A 16,593-nucleotide genomic window follows, 5' to 3' on the forward strand; every position below is an offset into this window, starting at 1 on the left:
GGAGGGAAGAGGACTAGAGACAATGGGCAGGAGGGAAGGGGACTAGAGACAATGGGCAGGAGGGAAGAGGACTAGAGACTACTGTTATCAGGGCAAGGTACTAGAGACAATGGGCAGGAGGGAAGGGGACTAGAGACAATGGGCAGGAGGGAAGAGGACTAGAGACTACTGTTATCAGGGCAAGGTACTAGAGACAATGGGCAGGAGGGAAGGGGACTAGAGACAATGGGCAGGAGGGAAGGGGACTAGAGACAATGGGCAGGAGGGAAGGGGACTAGAGACAGTGGGCAGGAGGGAAGGGGACTAGAGACAATGGGCAGGAGGGAAGGGGACTAGAGACAATGGGCAGGAGGGAAGGGGACTAGAGACAATGGGCAGGAGGGAAGAGGACTAGAGACTACTGTTATCAGGGCAAGGTAATAGAGACAATGGGCAGGAGGGAAGGGGACTAGAGACAATGGGCAGGAGGGAAGGGGACTAGAGACAATGGGCAGGAGGGAAGGGGACTAGAGACAATGGGCAGGAGGGAAGGGGACTAGAGACAATGGGCAGGAGGGAAGGGGACTAGAGACTACTGTTATCAGGGCAAGGTACTAGAGACAATGGGCAGGAGGGAAGGGGACTAGAGACAATGGGCAGGAGGGAAGGGGACTAGAGACAATGGGCAGGAGGGAAGAGGACTAGAGACTACTGTTATCAGGGCAAGGTACTAGAGACAATGGGCAGGAGGGAAGGGGACTAGAGACAATGGGCAGGAGGGAAGGGGACTAGAGACAATGGGCAGGAGGGAAGGGGACTAGAGACAATGGGCAGGAGGGAAGGGGACTAGAGACTACTGTTATCAGGGCAAGGTAATAGAGACAATGGGCAGGAGGGAAGGGGACTAGAGACAATGGGCAGGAGGGAAGGGGACTAGAGACTACTGTTATAAGGGCAAGGTACTAGAGACAATGGGCAGGAGGGAAGGGGACTAGAGACAATGGGCAGGAGGGAAGGGGACTAGAGACAATGGGCAGGATGGAAGGGGACTAGAGACTACTGTTATCAGGGCAATGTAATAGAGACAATGGGCAAGAGGGAAGGGGACTAGAGACAATGGGCAGGAGGGAAGGGGACTAGAGACAATGGGCAGGAGGGAAGGGGACTAGAGACTACTGTTATCAGGGCAAGGTAATAGAGACAATGGGCAGGAGGGAAGGGGACTAGAGACAATGGGCAGGAGGGAAGGGGACTAGAGACTACTGTTATCAGGGCAAGGTAATAGAGACAATGGGCAGGAGGGAAGGGGACTAGAGACAATGGGCAGGAGGGAAGGGGACTAGAGACTACTGTTATAAGGGCAAGGTACTAGAGACAATGGGCAGGAGGGAAGGGGACTAGAGACAATGGGCAGGAGGGAAGAGGACTAGAGACTACTGTTATCAGGGCAAGGTAATAGAGACAATGGGCAGGAGGGAAGGGGACTAGAGACAATGGGCAGGAGGGAAGGGGACTAGAGACTACTGTTATCAGGGCAAGGTACTAGAGACAATGGGCAGGAGGGAAGGGGACTAGAGACAATGGGCAGGAGGGAAGGGGACTAGAGACTACGGTTATCAGGGCAAGGTACTAGAGACAATGGGCAAGAGGGAAGGGGACTAGAGACTACTGTTATCAGGGCAAGGTACTAGAGACAATGGGCAGGAGGGAAGAGGACTAGAGACAATGGGCAGGAGGGAAGGGGACTAGAGACAATGGGCAGGAGGGAAGGGGACTAGAGACAATGGGCAGGAGGGAAGGGGACTAGAGACAATGGGCAGGAGGGAAGGGGACTAGAGACTACTGTTATCAGGGCAAGGTAATAGAGACAATGGGCAGGAGGGAAGGGGACTAGAGACAATGGGCAGGAGGGAAGGGGACTAGAGACTACTGTTATAAGGGCAAGGTACTAGAGACAATGGGCAGGAGGGAAGGGGACTAGAGACAATGGGCAGGAGGGAAGGGGACTAGAGACAATGGGCAGGAGGGAAGGGGACTAGAGACTACTGTTATCAGGGCAAGGTAATAGAGACAATGGGCAGGAGGGAAGGGGACTAGAGACAATGGGCAGGAGGGAAGGGGACTAGAGACAATGGGCAGGAGGGAAGGGGACTAGAGACTACTGTTATCAGGGCAAGGTAATAGAGACAATGGGCAGGAGGGAAGGGGACTAGAGACAATGGGCAGGAGGGAAGGGGACTAGAGACAATGGGCAGGAGGGAAGGGGACTAGAGACTACTGTTATCAGGGCAAGGTACTAGAGACAATGGGCAGGAGGGAAGGGGACTAGAGACAATGGGCAGGAGAGAAGGGGACTAGAGACTACGGTTATCAGGGCAACGTACTAGAGACAATGGGCAAGAGGGAAGGGCAATATAGACTATGGGTAGGAAGGCATGGGGACTAAAGACTACGGCAGGCAAGCACAGCGACTAAAGACTATAGGCAAGAGATTAGAGACTACGGGCAGGGAACCAGAGACTCAGGGCAGGGGGCATGGGGACTAGAGACTATGGGTAGGAGGGCACGCAGACTTGAGACTTAACATGCAGGAGGGTACAGGGACTGGAAACTTTGGCAGGAGGGAACGGGGACTAGAGACTTCTGGCAGGAGGGTTGGGGACTAGAGACTACGGAGACTGAAGCCATGGAAGATTAAGCCGTAATGGCACTGCTGACAACAGCCTAGACCCCAGCAATCTCTAATTAATTGGTACTAAAGTTACACCGACCCTCTGTACAAATTCTCTCCTCTTATTACAAACCGTACATTGCTTTTAGTGGTTTATCTTCTGCCTCCATAGTGCAGGGCTGTGCAGATTTGGGTGTTGTGTCTGCAGACCGTGTGGTCCCAGGATATTGGTGCCTAGTCTGGAGGCAAGGGTGAAATGCAGCATTGCCCCTATGGGTGCTGTCTGTGGTTTGCTCTCATGCCATATGGAGTCACTACGACTCGGTACTTTTGACTATTGGGCACTATATTTCTGCCATAGCGTGCCTACACAGAGTGCTATATTACAGATAATCTCTTCTCTGGGAGCAATGATCTGGCATATGATGGAGCTGCCACAATTTCCCTCTGTATGCAGTTGGCTCATGATGAAGTGCGGTGGAAATAAGTAGATTTCCAGGGGTGTCATATTATGGCTTCATACATACTTTACTGCTCAAAACCATTTGGAAAAGTTAGCTCTACAGTAGCATGGGCTCACTTGATAAAAAAAATGACCAAAATTGTTACTAAAAATCTCATATAGTTTCTATTTTAGAATTAGATTTCCTGTATATAAGTATTTTGAGCCTTTTTTTCTTAGCAGGAGGGTCTGTAATAGCTTAGGGTTTTCTTCTGTGCGCTTGTATAGTGATCTACGGCACTAGCAGTGTGGAAAGGTCTCAGGACATATCACCCTTTGTAGCTTTACCCCCTAGAAACCTACTATGTATCAACATTAGGGTAATGTGCCGAGACATGCAGTGACTGACAACCTCCATGTACTAGTGGGTAAGATAACACTACATCTGGAATCCAGACTGAGAAGGGGCTCGGAGTAACCTTACACGAGGCCCTGACCTCAGAGGTCAGTCTGTGCCTCAACCATCCACAGGAAACTCTGCAAAGTGATTCCCTTTCAGGGGATGAATATAGATGGGGACTATGATAAGAATGCATAGAATCCCCTCCTGTTCTCTATGTATAGGCCACAGCCTTCACATTGGCGACACACTATGACTGTGAATGTGGGGGACATTTGCGGTGGGTGGGATATACAGCGTGTGAAATAAATATTGAACACGTCAACAATTTTCTAAGTAAATATTTTTCTAACACTGCCATTGACATGAAATTCTCACTAGATGTCGGTAACAACCCATCCAATCCACACAGGCAAGTAAATCAAAGCATAAAACAGTCAATTAGAAAAAAGCAGAGCGCACTCACCGGAGTAAAAAACGTCAATCCTTTATTCGGACATACAAAAAATCCAGCAGGGAGAACAGTGGAAACAGACGGACGTTGGCCGTTTCGTGCACAACTAGCACTTCAACGGGTCATAGATGTCCATGAATTAAGTTCTTTTATAATGAGAAATGACACAGGGAAATAGTATTGAACACGCTTATTGAAATTTAATACTTTGCACAAAAGCCTTTGTTGGTAATGAAGGCTCACGATTCCTCAGTTATGGAGAAACTAGTCGCAAGCATTGCTCAGGTGTGATTTTGACCCAATCTTCCACACAAACACTCCTCACATTCTGAAACTTCTGTTGGCTCCTTCTATGAACTCTGAGCTTTAGTTCCTTCCATACATTTTATTTTCTCTTGTATTCAGGTCCGGAGATCGGCTTGGCCATTCTAGCAGCTTTATTTTCTTTCTCTAAAACCAATTGAGAGTTTCCTCAGCTGTGTGTTTGGGATCATTATTAGTGATGAGTGAGTATACTCGTTGCTTGGGTGGTCTCCGAGTATTTGTGACTGCTTGGAGATTTAGTTTTTGTTGAAGCAGCTGCATGATTTACAGCTGCTAGCCAGCCTGAGTACATGTGGGGGTTGCCAGGGAATCCCCAGATGTAATCAAGCTGTCTAGTAGCTGCAAATCATCCAGCTGCTGCAAGGAAAACTAAATCTCCGAGCAGTCACAAATACTCAGAGACCACCTGAGCATGCTCTGGAAAACCCGAGCAATGAGTATACTCGCTCATCACTAATTATCTTTCTGAAAAGTCAACCCTCGTTTCATCTTCATCATCCTTTTAGATGGCAGCAAATTTTTTTTATCAAGAATGTCTTGATACATTTGTTCATCTAACCTTCTTTCGATTACATGAAGTTTGGCAGTGCCGTATGCTGAAAACAGGCCCACACAATGATGTCCCCACTTACAAACTTCACTGTTGGTATGGTGTTTTTGGGGTGAGATGCAGTGCCTTTTGGCCTCCAAACATGGTGCTTATTATGGCATCCAAAGAGTTCCATTTTGGACTCATCTGTCCAGACAATATTCTCCCAGTATTTCTCTGGCTTGTCTAAAAGTTGTTGTGAAAGCTGTAAACATACTTGAGAATGTTTTTTGCTCAGCAGTGGAGTCTTCCATGGTAAGCATACATACAGGACATGGAGGTTGCGTGCATTACTTATTGTTCTCTTGGAAACAATTGTACTTGCTGATTCCAGGTGTTTCTGTAGCTCTCCACAGGTCGTTCTTGGCTCTTGGACAACTCTTCTGACATTTATTTTCACTCCTCTGTCTGAAATCTTGCGGGGAGCACTTGGAACCTTCAATAGTAGAATTTCTTATGTAACTAATGTCATCAGTATGTTTTATCCATTGTGAGATGTTTCTTGTGTGGCATCTTGGTAATGAGACACCTTTTATTGGCCATCAGTTGAACCCGCCGATATTATTTGTCACTAAATGGCAGGATTGCTTTCCAATTGTTGATAGATTTCAGCCGGTGTCAGGACTTTCCCTGGCTTTTGTCACCTCTCTTCATGTGTTCAGTACTTTTTCCTGTGTCATTTTTCGTTATTACACGTAACTTAATTTATGGACGTCTATGGTTTAATTTATTTGCCTGTGTGGATTGGATGGGTTGTTACTGGCATCTGGTGAGAAATTCATGAGATGCTTGATATTGTAGGCTCAGAATGGCAGGACTGACAAAGCGTCCATTACAGCCGCGTGCACGGTAATAAGCCCTAGAATAGGTCCATGTGATGGGGCGGACAGGTGTTTTCTGCTCGCTACAAAGACCAACCACAGAATTTAGAAAAGTCATTAGGGAAGGAATTATTCAGCCATCCCAAGTTTTACGTAACAATTTTCTTCTGTCTGGGACGGAATTGTTTTTTTTTTGTTTTTTTTAATTAAATCCATTCTAAAAGGATTCCCTCAGAGTAAAATACTCCTGAGTTCTTCACCATTCCCCCTTCACGGCCTCCTGGGCGCCCCGGGTGCTGTATGATGACGTATTGTCCGTGAAGAGGGATAACAACGTTCTGTAGCTGCTGACCTCTGCTGACAAGATGATTTTAACTTCTATGATGTTGGGATTTTTTGGAAATTCCTTGGGAGTCTCAAATACACAAACCTCAGGGTGTTCGGAAGGGGCATGGTGCTCAGCACAGTGAGTGTTTTCTGTGGTTGGGTACTTTATCCTAACTGAATCCACCAAAAGCCCCCTCTCCTGTCTGTGCTGTGTGACCCGTACATAACCCTTCTGTCATCTAAATAAATCTAAAAAAAATATTTCTGGTTTCTGCCAGTTATACCTTGTGCACACCAGCACATAGTAAATGACAATGTCCCTGCTACATTAGAGGGGGTTTGACAATATTATGTGGGGTTTATGTAGCTGTTTGTTTCCGATGATGACAGATGTGGGGGAGCTGGTGATCAGGCAGTTGGACTTCAACAGGAACGATTGTTTTGTTTTTAGGGGCGACTGGCAGCTTCTTACCTTACCCTAGGTAATACACAGCTGGTCATGCCCCATGTGCATTTGTATGATGGCATTAGATAGTACACATTAGATGGCTGTCAGCCAAGTATACAATTACTTTTAGCTAATACCTCTGGCTCCCACTTATGCATGCTCAACTCAGCCGAGCATGATTTCTGGATGAAGGAAGTAGAGGACAAAGTGGCCAAATTCATCTGCTGAAAAGAAAATGATTGGGCATAATTAACTCCATCTGCTGTCCTGGGAAAGTCTGGTGGTCCTTATACACGTTAGATGGCAGAATGGACCCACTGAAAACAGGAGGTCCGATCCAATGTAGACCATGGCATCTTTTATTCTATCAACCGGTGGGAAGCCCAAAAAATCTGCTATCTATAGATGGGACTCTGGCTTGGCTGAGATTCCTGGTCACAGTACAAGGCTCTTCGCAATGGTCAGACATTGACATATAGGAAGCAGCCTCCAATAGGTGGCACTCCTGAGATTCTTAGAGAAGGTAATTTCCTTATATTTTTCACTTGGCGCATTAGCCAGTCTTCTGCAGGAGCGATGGCCTCCCACCACAGACTGTTTCCGCTAGTTGCAGGATAAGTCTCTGCATCATATAGAAAATCTTATTAGTTGAATTTGGTAATATAGATATAGACTTCTGCTCTGTTCGTCACACATTTAGCTACAGGAACTGTAAGTTTGTGTGTTCTCTGTCTTCTCCAGTTGTAACGTGTATTGAGAGACCAATTGCCAAGAAAACCCACGTGTGCTCCTATTTCGTTGCTCTCAGAGATATGGTGCCTTTTGTTTAGCTCACTGTGTAATTTGTGGTCTTTCTATTGAGGGGTTGTGCCAAATTGCTGTCTTGTCGACTGGAGTTTGGACATGAAGAACACGCATAATAATCTCCCTTTTTCCCCGTGACCCCTGAAGTCTGCATGGTCAATCCTGCCCCTGCCTATAGGTCATGTCATATACCGCACTCAGCAGCTAAAAATACAGAACTGAGGCAATGGCTCAATGGTTGGTTGCTTCCCATATGACACATCCTAATGTGGAAGTAGCCGGAGCTTTGTGATGAGGCTGTGACTGATGACTGCACACACATAGTAAACCATTGTGTGCACCGCTTCTCCTTCCCTTCCAATGTCTGTACTGTGACATCAAGAGAGTATCACGCTGCACTAGCGCACAGATATGCTGTTGGCGAAACCTTAAGTGTTTGCAGGGGGCATCCTTTAACCCTTCATATACAGTTATTTGCATTGTAACATTAGTGTGGAGATGACTTGGCACTGCTTTTAGGTCTTATTAGACTGGCTTCACTCAATGCCCCACACATCTAATTGCTGCAGTGGCTTCTGTTCCCCTTCCTCGAGCCTGTGGTCTTGCTGCTCTTTTTGTGCATGCTGTTTTTCTTTTTGTGTCTAAATATTTACAGTTTGTTTTTCCAGGTATTGAGTCCAACATATAAACAGAGAAATGAGGATTTTCGGAAACTCTTTAAACAGCTGCCAGACTCAGAGCGTCTCATTGTAGGTAAGAAAATGCCTACTGTGCGCAAACAGGAACAGCACTGGTTATTTCCACATGATACTTAACACAACCTGGAACACTTATGTCTTTCTGTATGACTATGTGCGCATGTTGAGTATTTGCTTGCAGAAATTTATGCAAGGTTTCTGCATCTCTTGGCAGGAAAAACACAAGCGTTTTTTACGCATTTTTGTATGCGTTTTTGTGCGCATTTTTGTACAGCAATGAATCCTTTTTTGAGCTAAATAAAGCTATTTTTAAAAAAAAAGTTTTGTGATGTAATTTCTTGGTTCAACACCACCTTTTTCATGCTGATGCAGTATTAGGGCTTGGTGTCAGCAGCTGTCATTGACACCTAGCTTTATGCATAGTAATGAAAAGGTGTCAGCCCGACACCCTCTCTATTAAGCCGATAAGTAAACACAAACACACACATTGTATGTAGGAGCGTTAACAGAACGAACGTACATAGGCTGTAACTAGATAGCAACTGTTAATTTTAAAGAATTTTTTTTTTAATTAACCAGCTGAGCGAAAGCCGATAGCTGAGGGCTGTTGTTAATATTCCGGGAAGGAGCCAATAGCCATAAAGGTTCCCAGGCTCTTAGAATTAGCTCACAGCTGTTTGCTTAGACTTTACTGGCTAGTTTACAGGGGGACCCAAGAAAAAAATTGGTATTGGGCACCCCTACAAAATCTCTAACCAGCAAACGCTAGGCAGACAACTGCGGGCTGGTATTATTACCGTAGCCTAGGAAGGGGCCATGGATATTGGCCCCTCCCAGACTAAAAATATCAGCTCTCAGCCATTCCAGGAAAGGCGCATCTATAAGATGCGCCAAATCTGGCGCTTAGCCTCGCTCTTCCCACTTGCCCTCAGCGGTGGCAAGTAGGGTTCATATTTGTGAGGTTGATGTAACCTTATCAGGAAACATCAGGCCCACAGGTTAGTAATGGAGAGGCATCTATAAGACACTTATCCATTACTAACCCCACAGTGATATTGTATAAAAACACAGACACCCAGAATAAAGTCCTTTATTTGAAATAATGACACAGACTCCTTTAGTAATCTTAATTAAACCATACTTACTGAACGCCTAATCCACACACGCCAATGTTTCCTGCAACAAAAATAAAATAATAAACCACAATATTCCTCACCTGTCCGCCGAAAAGATAATCTATAATGTCCCATGACGATCCTGATCACTTTGAGAGCCGAAAGACAGCTGACGATACACTGACAGGAGGTAATCGCTCCCGCAGTGTATCACTGAGCTGCCGTGAGAGAGTTCACCGGAGTTTATCAGCTGATCAGCTCCGGTGATCTTTATTACGGCATCACTGCTGCGCTGGAAAGTTCTCACGCAACAGTGCCGTAAGTGAGAGCACTGGAACTGATGAACTCCAGTGAACTCTCATGGCAGCTCAGTGATACACTGCGGGAGCTATTACCACCTGTCAGCGTATCGCCGGAGGCTGGCTAGAGCGCCGGTCACATCTCCCAATATGACTTTTATACATGTGAGATCACTATGGGACACTGGATTACCTGAACTTATTAGTGACAGCAGACGTAGCCCAATGAGAGCAGTAGTCTCATCAGCCCACTCCTGCGGGTCACAGCTGTGGGGTCATGCTGACATCTGACAGCGTTATCCCGCAGCGCTCTGACCAACGGTCTTACCAGCTGTTGCGTTACCACCGATAAGAACTACAGATGACAGCATGGGAAAACATCATAGGAAGACGGTAAAACGCAAAACAAAAACTCAGCAACTCCACAAATATTTTTATACCTGCTTTTTTGCTGCAGATTTCACTGACTCAATTGAAGTCAATGGGTGAAAAGCTGCAGAAACTCACAAAGAATTGACATGCTGCTGAAAAAAAACACACTGCAAATACTTAAGGAAACTGATCGTGTGCACAACATTTCAGGATTGTCATTGAATTTCCTTGCATAAGGATTTCATAGTGTTTTTGGCCCATTTCCGTGCGGACAAAAACGCAAAAAAATGCACTGTGTGCACGTAGCCTATGGGTGAAAAATTATATCAAATTACGAAATGCTAAATAATTTCAATAATCCAACATTAAGGGTATGTGACACGTTCAGGATTTTTCGCGTTTTTTCGCTATAAAAGTGCATAAAAAGCGCATACATATGCATCCTATCATTTAGAATGCATTCTGCAATTTTTGTGCATATGTTGCGTTTTCTTGCATGCGGATTTCTTGCAGAAATGTCCGATTTTGGTCAGGAAATTTCTGCAAGAAATCCTGAACATTTGCACATACCCTAAATGTTATCAATGTTGGTCCTAAAATGGTAATCCAGTAGTGTTTAATTGCCCACATACAGCTCTGTTACCATTTTATATTTGGGATCCTGTACTGATCCTGTACTGATCCGAAGTTACATCTTATATTATAATTCAGAGCTGCACTCACTATTCTGCTGGTGCAGTCACTGTGTACATACATTACATTACTGATCCTGAGTTACATCCTGTATTATACTCCAGAGCTCCACTCACTATTCTGCTGGTGCAGTCTCTGTGTACATACATTACATTACTGATCCTGAGTTACATCCTGTATTACACTCCAGAGCTGCACTCACTATTCTGCTGGTGCAGTCACTGTGTACATACATTACATTACTGATCCTGCGTTACCTCCTGTATTATACTCCAGAGCTGCACTCACTATTCTGCTGGTGCAGTCACTGTGTACATACATTACTTTACTGATCCTGAGTTACCTCCTGTATTATACTCCAGAGCTGCACTCACTATTCTGCTGGTGCAGTCACTGTGTAGATACATTACATTACTGATTCTGAGTCACATCCTGTGTTATACCCCAGAGCTGCACTCACTATTCTGCTGGTGCAGTCACTGTGTACAGACATTACATTACTGATCCTGAGTTACCTCCTGTATTATACTCCAGAGCTGCACTCACTATTCTGCTGGTGCAGTCACTGTGTACATACATTACATTACTGATCCTGAGATACATCCTGTATTATACCCCAGAGCTGCACTCAATATTCTGCTGGTGCAGTCACTGTGTACATACATTACATTACTGATACTGAGTTACCTCCTGTATTATACCCCAGAGCTGCACTCACTATTCTGCTGGTGCAGTCACTGTGTACATACATACATTACTGATCCTGAGTTATCTCCTGTATCATACCCCAGAGCTGCACTCACTATTCTGCTGGTGCAGTCACTGTGTACATACATTACATTACTGATCCTGAGTTACCTCCTTTATTATACTCCAGAGCTGCACTCACTATTCTGCTGGTGCAGTCACTGTGTACATACATTACATTACTGATCCTGAGTTACCTCCTGTATTATACTCCAGAGCTGCACTCACTATTCTGCTGGTGCAGTCACTGTGTACATACATTACATTACTGATCCTGAGTTACATCCTGTATTATACCCCAGAGCTGCACTCAATATTCTGCTGGTGCAGTCACTGTGTGCATACATTACATTACTGATCCTGAGTTACCTCCTGTATTATACTCCAGAGCTGCACTCACTATTCTGCTGGTGCAGTCACTGTGTACATACATTACATTACTGATCCTGAGTTACATCCTGTATTATACCCCAGAGCTGCACTCAATATTCTGCTGGTGCAGTCACTGTGTGCATACATTACATTACTGATACTGAGTTACCTCCTGTATTATACCCCAGAGCTGCACTCACTATTCTGCTGGTGCAGTCACTGTGTACATACATTACATTACTGATCCTGAGTTACCTCCTGTATTATACTCCAGAGCTGCACTCACTATTCTGCTGGTGCAGTCACTGTGTACATACATTACATTACTGATCCTGAGTTACATCCTGTATTATACTCCAGAGCTGCACTCACTATTCTGCTGGTGCAGTCACTGTGTACATACATTGATTTACTGATCCTGAGTTACATCCAGTATTATACTCCAGAGCTGCACTCACTATTCTGCTGGTGCAGTCACTGTGTACATACATTACATTACTGATCCTGAGTTACATCCTGTATTATACCCCAGAGCTGCACTCAATATTCTGCTGGTGCAGTCACTGTGTGCATACATTACATTACTGATACTGAGTTACCTCCTGTATTATACCCCAGAGCTGCACTCACTATTCTGCTGGTGCAGTCACTGTGTACATACATTACATTACTGATCCTGAGTTCCCTCCTGTATTATACTCCAGAGCTGCACTCACTATTCTGCTGGTGCAGTCACTGTGTACATACATTACATTACTGATCCTGAGTTACATCCTGTATTATACTCCAGAGCTGCACTCACTATTCTGCTGGTGCAGTCACTGTGTACATACATTGACTTACTGATCCTGAGTTACATCCTGTATTATACCCCAGAGCTGCACTCACTATTCTGCTGGTGCAGTCACCGTGTACATACATTACATTCCTGCTCCTATACATATGTACCTGCTGACCAGCTTGCAGATTGTTTTTTTGTAACAACTAGCTTAGTTTTGATTGCTTCTTAGGAATATGTTGCAAACTGTTTCTCAGGTTGGGTACATGAGGAGTCATGCAGGTTTAGGGTTTTTTTTATGTAATCTGTCAAAGCTTCTGTATACAAGCACCATATATAGTGCACCCCTCATGCATTAGTTCAGTGACGTCCATAGGATTATTTTCCTAAATGTTCTCGCTTCCTTAGTTCACCATGTGATTGCACTTGCAGATTATTCCTGTGCACTACAGAGGGACATCTTACTGCAGGGACGTCTCTACCTGTCTGAGAACTGGATTTGCTTCTACAGTAACATCTTCCGCTGGGAGACACTGGTCAGTATGTTACTCATCTTCTGACACATCTAGGTTTGAATTGATTGACAACCAATTACAGAAATATCTGAGAAGTTATCTTTTTCCTTTCCCTGGGTAAAGCTTCTTCTAGCCTTGCATTGTTTCAGACGTTAAACTACACACTACGTAACGTTCAGCTTCTCCCTCTTTTAAGTCGGCATTGCCTTTTAGTGAAAATCTTCTGGACTCCTGTTTGTGCACCCCAAATAGGTCAGCGTGTAGTACAGAAGTCATATGAAGGGGTCAGCTGTGGCTAAATGTGCAATAATTCAGCCCAATGACAGCAGTACAAGTTTTATTCCTTCAGATCCGAATTCTGAAAATATATTTATAACATATGGTTTGCGCTTCACAAACAACTGATGTCACTGGCGCTTAGGCCCCTTTCACACATCAGTTTTTTGCCGTCCGTCACAATCCGTTGGATCGACGGATCCGTTGCAGATTCTGAAAAACTGATGCGACGGATGCTTTTTTTGCCGGATCCGAGTAGCGGATCTGGTAATTGGATCTTAAATAAATCGGCGCATGCCCAGTTTAAAAAAACGGAATTCGTCGCCGGATTCTGTCATTTGATGGTTCCAGCGCCCTCAGGCTTCCATTCGAGCAAACGACGGACGGCGACATATCCGTCATTGTCCGATTTTTCGACGTACACAAAAACGTTACTTTCTTCATTGTCAATTTTCGACGGATCCGGCGAACAACGGATGAAACGTGAGGCCATCCGTAACAGTCTGTCGCTAATACACGTCTATAAGGCAAAAATGGATCCGGCGGCATCAGTCGCCGGATCCATTTTTTTCTTCAAAATTCGACGGATTGCGTCTGATGGCAAAACACTGATGTGTGAAAGGGGCCTTACATCAGGTTACACAAGCAGCATCTCCGTGATACAACGGTATCATCAGAAGGGCATGCGTGCGGTCCCGAGCTTTGCTGTAGTCTGGCTTGTTACTGTAGCTACAAGGCAAAGTTCCCAATCATTAAACCAAATTCTCTTTGTTATTCATGTTGTTTTTCACTTAATTTGTAAAACATGAGACACAGGACAGTAAATGATTTTTCCTCTCAATAGTCACAAGCAGGACTGCAGGAAAACTCCGAATCGCACACTTGCTGCCCAGACACGATCTGCCATTCTGATGATACAATGTATCCTGGCATCATGAGGGGAAAGGTGGGAATGGTGCCTATTGCCGACACCCAGGGTGCACCACGAGCCCAATTAGCATATTTGATTACACTACAGTTTCTGCAGAATGGAGGCAGCAATTATAACACCAAAGGTGACATTTTTCTAGGGGCGATATCCCTTCCAAGGCTATGTGCATAGTTTACACTGTCATCTTGGATGATAGACTACCTGTAAAGAATTATTCTTATCTTCTTTTCTTAAGAAGTGCCACACTCCTCTGCCTCCCGACTTTCTGTTTGCCAGAGGGTTATGCACTCCTAAAGATTGATAATTCGGGGTAGCTTTTTATTAGTTAAACTAAAATAACCAGCATAATAACAAAACACCAGTGTGACATATCAGATCATGTACTTGCATCACACCAGTGTATTCATTTGTCACATTTGGGTAAAGAACGACATATTAGGTTGTGTATATTTATTACACTTGTGCTTTTATTACTCTTGTTGCACCTGTAGATAATTACATATAGATCTGTTTGACCTGTTAGTGGATAGATCAGAGCTTACTAGGGTCAGCTGACGAGGAACAGGGCCGCCACTTTCGTCAACTTAGAGTGCCAACCTCTGCGGCTTAGGTAGGTGTCACATTTAGGGAAATATCGCCTTATTCTTTTCCTATACGTCTTAACCCTAAACAGTCCTGTGTGGACCTCATCATGACTTGACATCTTCCTTATTAAACACTCTGACAAGGATTTTGAAGGAAGTTGTCTTTGTATCATATTTTATATCTTATTATATGTGTTTTTTTGGTGTGTTGTTAGTATGTAGATTATTTTAATTTAAATAATAAAAAGTGATTTTAGGGGAATATATTGTTATTTTCTGGATATCCTCACAAGAGATTGCAACTGTAAAAACATTATATATAGTTCACAGTAGCGGCAGGGTCACACTGCTTGTCCGAACTGTGCGTTCCCATATGGTGTTAGCAGAGGCATCTTTTCCCCTATAACATGGGGGACATACAGGGGCTGGTTGGATCCAGCAATACTTCTAGCTTCAGAACAGTCTCTAAGGCACAGAATCTGCAAGCATCCTGCGCTCTTTGCCTAGGGAACCAGCTACCTGAGACTGCAGAGATGGACGGTAAGTTAGCTACTGAGTCTGTTCTTGAGAATAAACAGGATTTTTTAGTAAGAGGTAAGGCTACGTTCACATTAGCGTTGTGCGGGGCTGCGTCGGGCGCAGCCGCGGCGACGCATGCGCCCCTATATTTAACATGGTGGGCGCATGGACATGCGTTGTCTTGCGTTTTGTGACGCATGCGTCTTTTTGGCGCAACAGAAAACGCTGCATGATGCAGTTTTTTCTGCGCCAAAAATCATGAAAAAATGAACGCATGCGTCACAAAAAGCTGCGTTTTGCATGCGTTTTTGCATGCGTTGTGCGTTGCGTCGCCGACGCAGCATCGCACAAAGCAAATGTGAACGTAGCCTAAATTGTGAAGTTGCTGGTTTATACAATCACTGTGGAATTTTATCAAATTAAGGACTTGAGACAACCCCTTTACTTAGCTGCCAGGTGAAGCTTCCATGTTAATGGCAACACTGCTTCGCAGGATCTAAGTATTTCCTTCTCATAATTATCTGTAGTTAATTCATACTGGTGAGTATTTTGTGGGACATTTTAGGTTTCACAAGTTCATCAGATATGTCAGAATCGGGCCATTTATTACATGCAGGTTTCCTTGGTGGTTGTAGAGGTCACAGTGACGAGTATTAGCTGTTCATTGTATCAGACCCCAATACTTTGTGTGTTACTGCCGTCTCGTCATTCACTAGCATTTTGTATCAGACCCCAATACTTTGTGTGTTCACTGCCGTCTCGTCATTCACTAGCATTTTGTATCAGACCCCAATACTTTGTGTGTTCACTGCCGTCTCGTCATTCACTAGCATTTTGTATCAGACCCCAATACTTTGTGTGTTCACTGCCGTCTCATCATTCACTAGCATTTTGTATCAGACCCCAATACTTTGTGTGTTCACTGCCGTCTCGTCATTCACTAGCATTTTGTATCAGACCCCAATACTTTGTGTGTTCACTGCCGTCTCGTCATTCACTAGCATTTTGTATCAGACCCCAATACTTTGTGTGTTCACTGCCGTCTCGTCATTCACTAGCATTTTGTATCAGACCCCAATACTTTGTGTGTTCACTGCCGTCTCATCATTCACCAGCATTTTTTCCTCCTTTAGCTGACGGTACGCTTAAAAGACATCTGCTCCATGACTAAGGAGAAGACGGCACGACTCATTCCCAATGCAATCCAACTGTGCACAGACACTGAAAAGGTGAGATGACCGTGTATCCACGGAATAATGTCATTACACTCCTCTCACCTCTACAACTGATCCTGTAGAAATATCCCACTGTCCTGACAATGTGATGTTTTTCTCAGCACTTTTTTACATCCTTCGGGGCTCGAGATCGAACCTACATGATGATGTTCCGTCTCTGGCAGAACGCTTTATTAGAGAAGGTAACGATCTTCATGCTC

At 44.6% G+C, this 16,593-nt stretch overlaps 1 protein-coding gene across 4 annotated transcripts in view; it reads left to right on the plus strand.

Moving 5' to 3' along the window:
* GRAMD1B (GRAM domain containing 1B) overlaps positions 1-16,593 on the plus strand; it is a 105,861-nt gene that overhangs the window by 63,860 nt on the left and 25,408 nt on the right. For all 4 annotated transcript variants that reach the window (XM_069743067.1, XM_069743069.1, XM_069743066.1 and 1 more), the window contains 4 exons: positions 7,928-8,012; positions 12,766-12,869; positions 16,292-16,387; positions 16,495-16,575. In XM_069743067.1, coding sequence (XP_069599168.1) covers positions 7,928-8,012; positions 12,766-12,869; positions 16,292-16,387; positions 16,495-16,575 — 366 coding nt within the window. The remainder of the gene's footprint in view (positions 1-7,927; positions 8,013-12,765; positions 12,870-16,291; positions 16,388-16,494; positions 16,576-16,593) is intronic.

This window comes from Ranitomeya imitator, chromosome 10 (assembly GCF_032444005.1).
Source record: "Ranitomeya imitator isolate aRanImi1 chromosome 10, aRanImi1.pri, whole genome shotgun sequence".
In the NCBI taxonomy this organism is placed as follows: Eukaryota; Metazoa; Chordata; class Amphibia; order Anura; family Dendrobatidae; genus Ranitomeya; species Ranitomeya imitator.